Here is an 11,098-nt window from a genome sequence, read left to right as displayed (position 1 = left end):
TTACTTTGAACTGTATGGTCTAGTCATGGATAACTTTATAGGCTAATTACTGGGAACTGTATGGTCTAGTCATTGATAACTTTATAGGTTACTATCTGGGAACTGTATGGTCTAGTCATTGATAACTTTATTGGCTACTACCTGGGAACTGTATGGTCTAGTCATTGATAATTTTATAGGCTTCTTACGTAAGATCAAACTGATGATATTGGGGAGAAACAATAATCAGTAAGAACAGACACATTTGATCAGTGTCTAACTAATCAAGTATAGGATTAATACAATCAGGTATTCCGGATGAGTAAATGTATTATGTGGTTTCATCGACAATTCCAACAACATAATTATAGGCCAAACCCTAGTAATATCCTTTTCTTGTAGTTGTTTACCCGGGATAGTAGAATTATCGAAGAAAAGAAAAAACTTACCTATAGGTCCCGGCGCATTGCGATCCTCAAAACATAGTGGCGGTAGAAAGCCGTTTACGTTAGAATATAATCTATTCGGATTTGTATGTGGAAAACACTCATATCTTGAGCAACACGAGGACTCGGGCCACATGCTGAAAACATGTTGAAGTGGAATCGGTGACCTGCCAAATGGCATCTCTCCCTGGACGTACGGGCCTGGTTCCTCTTTTATAGAAAAGTCAAGTACGTCTTGCAAGGAGATGATTGACTGAAACGCACAACAAAGAGTGGATTGATAAATAGGTAACGTTTACAAAGCCTAACCGGTCACATCTATAGTAGGATTGAGAAAGGGTCAACCCTAACCCTAACCGGTCACATCTATACTAGGATTGAGAAAGGGTCAACCCTAACCCTTACCCTAACCGGTCACATCTATACTAGGATTGATAAAAGGTCATTTCCAGAGGACTGCCGTGGAAATCGAGTCATTTTCCTGAACATTGTGGCTGATAAGTATGTGTCTATTAACATTGTGGCTGATAAGTTTGTGTATATTAACATTGTGGCTGATAATTATGTGTATATTAACATTATGGCTGATATGTATGTGTCTATTTACATTGTGGTTGATAAGTATGTGTCTATTAACATTGTGGCTGATAAGTTTGTGTATATTAACATTGTGGCTGATAATTTTGTGTATATTAACATTATGGCTGGTATGTATGTGTCTATTCACATTGTGGTTGATAAGTATGTGTTTATTAAGATGGTGGCTGATAAGTATGTGTTTATTAACATGGTGGCTGATAAGTATGTGTCTATTAACGTTGTGGCTGATAAGGATGTGTCTATTAACGTTGTGGCTGATAAGTATGTGTCTATTTACATTGTGGCTGATATGTATGTGTCTATTTACATTGTGGTTGATAAGTATGTGTCTATTAACATTATGACAGATAAGTATGTGTCTATTAACATTGTGGCTGATAAGTATGTGTCTATTAACGTTGTGGCTGATAAGTATGTGTCAATTAACATTGTGGCTGATAAGTATGTGTTTATTAACATTGTGGCTGATAAATATGTGTTTATTAACATGGTGGCTGATAAGAATGTGTCTATTAACGTTGTGGCTGATAAGTATGTGTATATTAACATGGTGGCTGATAAGTATGTGTCTATTAACATTGTGGCTGATAAGTATGTGTCTATTAACATTATGACAGATAAGTATGTGTCTATTAACATTGTGACGGATAAGTTTGTGTATATTAACATTGTGACAGATAAGTATGTGTATATTAACATTGAGGTTGATAAGAATGTGTATATTAACATTGTGTAAGTTATGTATGTGTCTATTAACATTGTGGCTGATAAGTTTGTGTATATTAACATTGTGACAGATAAGTATATGTATATTAACATGGTGGCTGATAAGTATGTGTCTATTTACATTGTGGCTGATAAGTTTGTGTATATTAACATTGTGACAGATAAGTATGTGTATATTAACATTATGACAGATAAGTATGTGTCTATTAACATTGTGGCTGATAAGTTTGTGTATATTAACATTGTGACAGATAAGTATGTGTCTATTAACATTGTGGCTGATAAGTTTGTGTATATTAACATTATGACAGATAAGTATGTGTCTATTTACATTGTGTTAGTTATGTATGTGTTTATTAAAATTGTGGCTGATAAGTATGTGTTTATTAACATTATGACAGAAAAGTATGCGTCTATTAACATTGTGTAAGTTATGTATGTGTATATTAACATGGTGTAAGTTATGTATGTGTCTATTAACATTGTGGCTGATAAGTTTGTGTATATTGTGTATATTAACATGGTGTAAGTTATGTATGTGTCTATTAACATTGTGGCTGATAAGTATGTGTATATAAACATTGTGTAAGTTATGTATGTGTATATTAACATGGTGGCTGATAAGTATGCGTCTATTAATATTGTGGCTGATAAGTTTGTGTATATTAACATTGTGACAGATAAGGATGTGTCTATTTACATTGTGGTTGATAAGTATGTGTCTATTTACATTGTGTTAGTTATGTATGTGTCTATTAACATTGTGGCTGATAAGTATGTGTTTATTAGCATTATGACAGATAAGTATGTGTCTATTAACATGGTGGCTGATAAGTATGCGTCTATTAACATTGTGGCTGATAAGTTTGTGTATATTAACATTGTGACAGATAAGTATGTGTCTATTTACATTGTGGTTGATAAGTATGTGTCTATTTACATTGTGTTAGTTATGTATGTGTCTATTAACACGGTGGCTGATAAGTATGTGTTTATTAACATTATGACGGATAAGTATGCGTCTATTAGCATTGTGTAAGTTATGTATGTGTATATTAACATTGTGTAAGTTATGTATGTGTATATTATCATATTAACATTGTGGTTGATAAGTATTTGTCTATTTACATTGTGGTTGATAAGTATGCGTCTATATAGTGGCTGATAAGTATGTGTATATAAACATTGTGTAAGTTATGCGTCTATTAACATTATGACAGATAAGTATGTGTCTATGTACATTGTGTTAGTTATGTATGTGTCTACTAACATTGGTTGATAAGTATGTGTATATAAACATTGTGTAAGTTATGCGTCTATTAACATTGTGGTTGATAAGTACGTGTCTATTTACATTGTGGTTGATAAGTATGAGTCTATTAACGTTGTGGATTAACATTGTGTAAGTTATTTATGTGTATATTAACATTGTGGTTGATAAGGATGTGTCTATTTACATTGTGGTTGATATGTATGTGTCTATTATCACGGTGGCTGATAAGTATGGGTTTATTAACATTATGACAGAAAAGTATGCGTCTATTAACAGTGTGTAAGTTATGTATGAGTATATTAACATTGTGTCAGATAAGTATGTGTATATAAACATTGTGTAAGTTATTTATGTGTATATTAACATGGTGGCTGATCAGTATGTGTCTATTAACGTTGTGGATTAACATTGTGTAAGTTATGCGTCTATTAACATTGTGGTTGATAAGTTTGAGCATATTAACATTGTGGTTAATAAGTATGTGTCTATTAACGTTGTGGTTGATAAGTTTGTGCATATTAACATTGTGGTTGATAAGTATGTGTCTATTAACAATGTGGCTGATAAGTATGTATATATTAACATTGTGTTAGTTATGTATGTGTCTATTAACATTGTGGCTGATAAGTTTGTGTATATTAACATTGTGGTTGATAAGTATGTGTCTATTAACATTGTGGCTGATAAGTATGGGTATATTAACATTGTGGCTGATAAGTATGTGTCTATTAACATGGTGGCTGATAAGTATGTGTCTATTAACGTTGTGGTTGATAAGTTTGTGTATATTAACATTGTGGTTGATAAGTATGTGTCTATTAACATTGTGGCTGATAAGTATGTGTATATTAACATTGTGTTAGTTATGTATGTGTCTATTAACATTGTGGCTGATAAGTTTGTGTATATTAACATTGTGACAGATAAGTATGTGTCTATTTACATTGTGGTTGATAAGTATGTGTATATTAACATTGTGGCTGATAAGTATGTGTCTATTAACATTGTGTTAGTTATGCATGTGTATATTAACATGGTGGCGGATAAGTATGTGTCTATTAACATTGTGGCTGATAAGTATGTGTCTATTAACGTTGTGGTTGATGAGTTTGTGTATATTAACATTGTGGCTGATAAGTATGTGTCTATTAACATTGTGGTTGATAAGTATGTGTATATTAAGATTGTGACAGATAAGTATGTGTCTATTAACATGGTGGCTGATAAGTATGTGTCTATTAACGGTGTGGTTGATAAGTTTGTGTATATTAACATTGTGGCTGATAAGTATGTGTCTATTAACATTGTGGCTGATAAGAATGTGTCTATTAACATTGTGGCTGATAAGTATGTGTCTATTAACATGGTGGCTGATAAGTATGTGTATATTAACATTGTGACAGATAAGTATGTGTCTATTTACATTGTGGTTGATAAGTTTGTCTATATTAACATTGTGTTAGTTATGTATGTGTCTACTAACATTGTAGTTGATAAGTATGCGTCTATTAGCTGATAAGAAGATAAGTATGCGTCTATTAACATTATGACAGATAAGTATGTGTCTATTAACATGGTGGCTGATAAGTATGTGTATATTAACATTGTGTAAGTTATGTATGTGTATATTAACATTGTGGGTGATATGTATGTGTCTATTAACATTGTGGCTGATTAGTTTGTGTATATTAACATTGTGACGGATAAGTATGTGTCTATTTACATTGTGGTTGATAAGTATGTGTCTATTAACATGGTGGCTGATATGTATGTGTCTATTAACATTGTGGCTGATAAGTTTATGTATATTAACATTGTGACAGATAAGTATGTGTCTATTTACATTGTATATTAACATGGTGGCTGATAAGTATGTGTCTATTAACATTGTGGTTGACAAGTATGTGTCTATTAACATTATGACAGATAAGTATGCGTCTATTAACAGTGTGTAAGTTATGTATGTGTATATTAACATTGTGGGTGATATGTATGTGTCTATTAACATTGCGGCTGATTAGTTTGTGTATATTAACATTGTGGCGGATAAGTATGTGTCTATTTACATTGTGGTTGGTAAGTATGTGTATATTAACATTGTGTTAGTTATGTATGTGTCTATTAACATTGTGGTTGATATGTATGTGTCTATTTACATTGTGGCTGATAAGTATGCGTCTATTAACATTATGACAGATAAGTATGCGTCTATTAACATTGTGTAAGTTATGTATGTGTATATTAACATTGTGTAAGTTATGTGTGTGTCTATTAACATGGTGGCTGATAAGTATGTGTCTATTAACATTGTGTAAGGTATGTATGTATATATTAACATGGTGGCTGATAAGTATGTGTCTATTAACATTGTGGCTGATAAGTTTATGTATATCAACATTGTGACAGATAAGTATGTGTCTATTTACGTTGTGGTTGATAAGTATGTGTCTATTAACATTATGACAGATAAGTATGTGTCTATTAACATTATGACAGATAAGTATGTGTCTATTAACATTGTGGTTGACAAGTATGTGTCTATTAACATTATGACAGATAAGTATGTGTCTATTAACATTATGACAGATAAGTATGCGTCTATTAACAGTGTGTAAGTTATGTATGTGTATATTAACATTGTGTAAGTTATGTATGTGTCTATTAACATGGTGGCTGATCAGTATGTGTCTATTAACGTTGTGGCTGATAAGTATGTGTATATTAACATTGTGTTAGTTATGTATGTGTCTATTAACATTGTGGTTGATATGTATGTGTCTATTTACATTGTGGCTGATAAGTATGCGTCTATTAACATTGTGACGGATAAATATGTGTCTATTAACATTATGACAGATATGTATGTGTCTATTAACATTGTGGTTGAGAAGTATGCGTCTATTAACATTGTGACGGATAAGTATGTGTATATTAACATTGTGGCTGATAAGTATGTGTATATTAACATTCTGACAGATAAGTATACGTCTATTAACATTATGACAGATAGGTATGTGTATATTAACATTGTGGATGATAAGTATGTGTCTATTAACATTGTGGCTGATAAGTATGTGTATATTAAAATTGTGACGGATAAGTATGTGTATATTAACATTATGACAGATAAGTATACGTCTATTAACATTATGACAGATACGTATGTGTATATTAACATTGTGGCTGATAAGTATGTGTCTATTAACATTGTGACAGATAAGTATGTGTCTATTAACGTTGCGGCTGATAAGTATGTGTCTTTTAACATTATGGCTGATAAGTATGTGTCTTTTAACATTATGACAGATAAGTATGTGTCTATTTACATTATGACAGATAAGTATGTGTCTATTAACATTGTGGTTGACAAGTTTGCGTCTATTAACATTATGACAGATAAGTATGCGTCTATTAACATTATGACAGATAAGTATGTGTCTATTAACATTGTGACGGATAAGTATGTGTCTATTGACATTATGACAGATAAGTATGTGTCTTTTAACATTATGACAGATAAGTATGTGTATATTTACATTGTGGCTGATATGTATGTGTCTATTAACATTGTGACGGATAAGTATGTGTATATTTACATTGTGGCTGATATGGATGTGTCTATTAACATTGTGACGGATAAGTATGTGTATATTTACATTGTGGATGATATGTATGTGTCTATTAAAATTGTGACGGATAAGTATGTGTCTATTAACATTGTGACGGATAAGTATGTGTCTATTAACATTATGACAGATAAGTATGTGTCTTTTAACATTATGACAGATAAGTATGTGTATATTTACATTATGACAGATAAGTATGTGTCTATAAACATTGTGGTTGATAAGTATGCGTCTATTAACATTATGACAGATAAGTATGCGTCTATTTACATTGTGTAAGTTATGTATGTGTATATTAACATTATGACAGATAAGTATGTGTATATTTACATTGTGGCTGATATGTATGTGTCTATTAACATTGTGACGGATAAGTATGTGTCTATTAACATTATGACAGATAAGTATGTGTATATTTACATTTTGTTAGTTATGTATGTGTATATTAACATTATGACAGATAAGTATGTGTATATTTACATTTTGGCTGATAAGTATGTGTCTATTAACATTATGAGAGATATGTATGTGTATATTTACATTGTGGCTGATATGTATGCGTCTATTAACATTGTGGCTGATATGTATGTGTCTATTAACATTATGACAGATAAGTATGTGTATATTTACATTTTGGCTGATAAGTATGTGTCTATTAACATTATGAGAGATATGTATGTGTATATTTACATTGTGGCTGATATGTATGCGTCTATTAACATTGTGGCTGATATGTATGTGTCTATTAACATTGGGGCCAATAAGTATGTGTATATTAACATTATGACAGATAAGTATGTGTCTATTAACATTATGACAGATAAGTATGCGTCTATTAACATTGTGTAAGTTATGTATGTGTATATTAACATTATGACAGATAAGTATGTGTCTATTAACATTTTGGCTGATAAGTATGTGTCTATTAACATTATGACAGATAAGTATGTGTCTTTTAACATTATGACAGATAAGTATGTGTATAATAACATTGTGGCTGATAAGTATGTGTCTATTAACATTATGAGAGATATGTATGTGTGTATTTACATTGTGGCTGATATGTATGCGTCTATTAACATTGTGGCTGATATGTATGTGTCTATTAACATTGTGGCCAATAAGTATGTGTCTATTAACGTTGTGGCTGATAAGTATGTGTCTATTAACGTTGTGGCTGGTAAGAATGTGTCTATTAACATTATGACAGATAAGTATGTGTATAAAGTATGCGTCTATTAACATTGTGTAAGTTATGTATGTGTATATTAACATTATGACAGAGTATATTAACATTATGACAGATAAGTATGTGTCTATTAATATTGTGACGGATAAGTATGTGTATATTTACATTGTGGCTGATATGTATGCGTCTATTAACATTGTGGCTGATATGTATGTGTCTATTAATATTATGACGGATAAGTATGTGTCTATTTACGTTGTGGCTGATAAGTATGTGTCTTTTAACATTATGACAGATAAGTATGTGTATTATAACATTGTGGCTGATAAGTATGTGTCTATTAACATTATGAGAGATATGTATGTGTATATTTACATTGTGGCTGATATGTATGCGTCTATTAACATTGTGGCTGATATGTATGTGTCTATTAACATTGTGGCCAATAAGTATGTGTCTATTAACGTTGTGGCTGATAAGTATGTGTCTATTAACGTTGTGGCTGGTAAGAATGTGTCTATTAACATTATGACAGATAAGTATGCGTCTATTAACATTGTGTAAGTTATGTATGTGTATATTAACATTATGACAGAGTATATTAACATTATGACAGATAAGTATGTGTCTATTAACATTGTGACGGATAAGTATGTGTCTTTTAACATTATGACAGATAAGTATGTGTATTATAACATTGTGGCTGATAAGTATGTGTCTATTAACATTATGAGAGATATGTATGTGTGTATTTACATTGTGGCTGATATGTATGCGTCTATTAACATTGTGGCTGATATGTATGTGTCTATTAACATTGTGGCCAATAAGTATGTGTATATTAACATTTTGACGGATAAGTATGTGTCTATTAACATTGTGGCTGATAAGTATGTGTATATCAACATTGTGGCTGATAAGTATGTGTATTTTAACATTGTGGCTGATAAGTATTTCCACAGACATTGTGGAGACTCTATATCAAGAACGATTTAAGATATTACGTTCATATTTCAGCGCAAACAAGGTCATGATCATGAGATCACATTTTCTTTTACGAACGACCATATCTTCAACTCAATCGTTGCATTAGTGCATGTTCACTTAACACTTCATGTAGGTCATGGTCGGGGCTATTTTTTCCCATGACATGTTATCAGAGAATAGGTAAAGTTTAAGGTCTCGCCAAGAGGTCAAATATAGGTCAAAAATATCAAAAATACTTCATTTTGCATTAAACCCTAAAAATCATGTTCAAATGAAGGTATTTCCAAAGGTTCAATGTCATAGCATTAAAAAAGGCCAAGAAATGCCACTTTGAAAAATTTTCATTTTTCGGCCAATATGCCCTTTTTTTTTTTAAAAGAAAGCACTTGAAACGCATTTCCTCCGTAATTTAAAAACATACAGAGTTTGAATTTGGCACATTATAAGCATGTATGCTTTGCTACACCAAACATGCAAAATCGTTGACCTTGACCTTCTTTCAAGCTCACCGGGGTCAAATGATCAATATTTATATATATAGATATATTTTAAATAGTTCATTTACACAACATATCAAAGAGTACATCTTAATTTAATTAATTGAAAAGTTGTAAGGTTACAAAATCATTGTGCATGTAAATGCCTATATGAAACCTACAAAATGTCGCTTAGAAAGGACAAATGATCGTTGATAGAATGGTGAATATACCTTCTACAAATGGTACAAAGGAGAACATTTCTAACAACAAACTTATCCTCTTTGACCAGTTTGTCTACACTACTCAGAGTCACTGTCCGGCGTGGGCTTTGCTGTTCAGTGTCCGAATAACAGAACTGTCATTCATCATTGTCTCCAGACCATCACTCTGTGTACTGGAGTTTGGTGTGGCTTGGTTCAAATGACAGAACTGTCATTCATCATGGTCTCAAGACCATCACTCTGTGTACTGGAGTTTGGTGTGGCTTGGTTCAAATGACAGAACTGTCATTCATCATTGTCTCAAGGCCATCACTCGGTTCAAATAACAGAACTGTCATTCATCATGGTCTCCAGACCATCACTCTGTGTACTGGAGTTTGGTGTGGCTTGGTTCAAATTACAGAACTGTCATTCATCATTGTCTCCAGACCATCCCTCTGTGTACTGGAGTTTGGTGTGGCTTGGTTCCAATAACAGAAATGTCATTCATCATTGTCTCAAGGTCATCACTCTGTGTGCTGGAGTTTGGTGTGGCTTGGTTCAAATAACAGAACTGTCATTCATCACTGCTACTTCAATTACATAGCATCCCCACAAAGGGTTTGTGATCGGAGAGGGAAAATTCAAATTCCAAACAGTTTACTATCACAGAAAACCATTCAGAATTAAATGGACACTATGGTACGAATGAGGTACAATAGTGGTCAAAGAAGGGAAAAGAAGGGAAAACGCATAAAACGACCGTCAGATCGAGAACATATCTGAGTTCATTTTTCTTGATGAAAATTCTGTGTTTTAACCTTGATCAAATCAAGTTATATTTATTTTTTCTACCCCCTCATCTGACCTAGGTTATTTAATAGCTTCCCCAGCCCCTCACCATATATCCGGTTACTCCAGTCTCGCAATATATATCTGTATGTTCCACCTTCTTCCTGTTTGTAGACGTTTAGGTAGCTTATGTGTGCACGCATAATTATAATATTTTACTTTTTATTTTCAACACTGTCAATTTCACGTTTACCATATACACTTTCTAACAGGATCCCTGTTATACATGTAGTTGTAGGCTCGCTACCTCATACACGTTCTAACAGGATCCTCGTGATGTATGTAAAAGGAGGCTCGCTACCTCATTCACGTTCTAACAGGATCTTCGTGATACATTTAGTTGTAGGCTCGCTATCACATACATGTTCTAACAGGATCCTGGTGATACATGTAGCTGAAGGCTCGCTATCACATACACGTTCTAACAAGATCTTCGTGATACATTTAGTTGTAGGCTCGCTACCTAATACACGTTCTAACATGGTCCTCGTGATACATGAAGCTGTAGGCTCGCTCCCTCATACACGTTCTATCAGGATCCTCGTGATGTATGTAGATGTAGGCTCGCTACCTCATACACGTTCTAACAGGATCCTCGTGATGTATGTAAATGTAGGCTCGCTACCTCATACACGTTCTAACAGGATCCTCGTGATACATGTAGCTGTAGGCTCGCTACCTCATACACGTTCTAACAGGATCCTCGTGATACATGTAGCTGTAGGCTCGCTACCTCATACA

At 32.8% G+C, this 11,098-nt stretch overlaps 1 protein-coding gene across 1 annotated transcript in view; it reads right to left on the bottom strand.

The window, feature by feature from the left end:
- Window positions 1-255: 255 nt before the first annotated feature.
- LOC110460862 (putative beta-hexosaminidase) overlaps window positions 256-11,098 on the bottom strand; it is a 53,223-nt gene continuing 42,380 nt past the window's right edge. The window contains exon 5 of the mRNA XM_021514056.1: window positions 256-678. Within this exon, the coding sequence (XP_021369731.1) occupies window positions 256-678 (423 nt within the window). The remainder of the gene's footprint in view (window positions 679-11,098) is intronic.

Source organism: Mizuhopecten yessoensis, unplaced genomic scaffold, assembly GCF_002113885.1.
Source record: "Mizuhopecten yessoensis strain PY_sf001 unplaced genomic scaffold, ASM211388v2 scaffold10499, whole genome shotgun sequence".
Taxonomy (NCBI): domain Eukaryota; kingdom Metazoa; phylum Mollusca; class Bivalvia; order Pectinida; family Pectinidae; genus Mizuhopecten; species Mizuhopecten yessoensis.
Note: the sequence above shows the minus strand (reverse complement) of the source record. Positions and strands in the feature narration are given on the sequence as shown.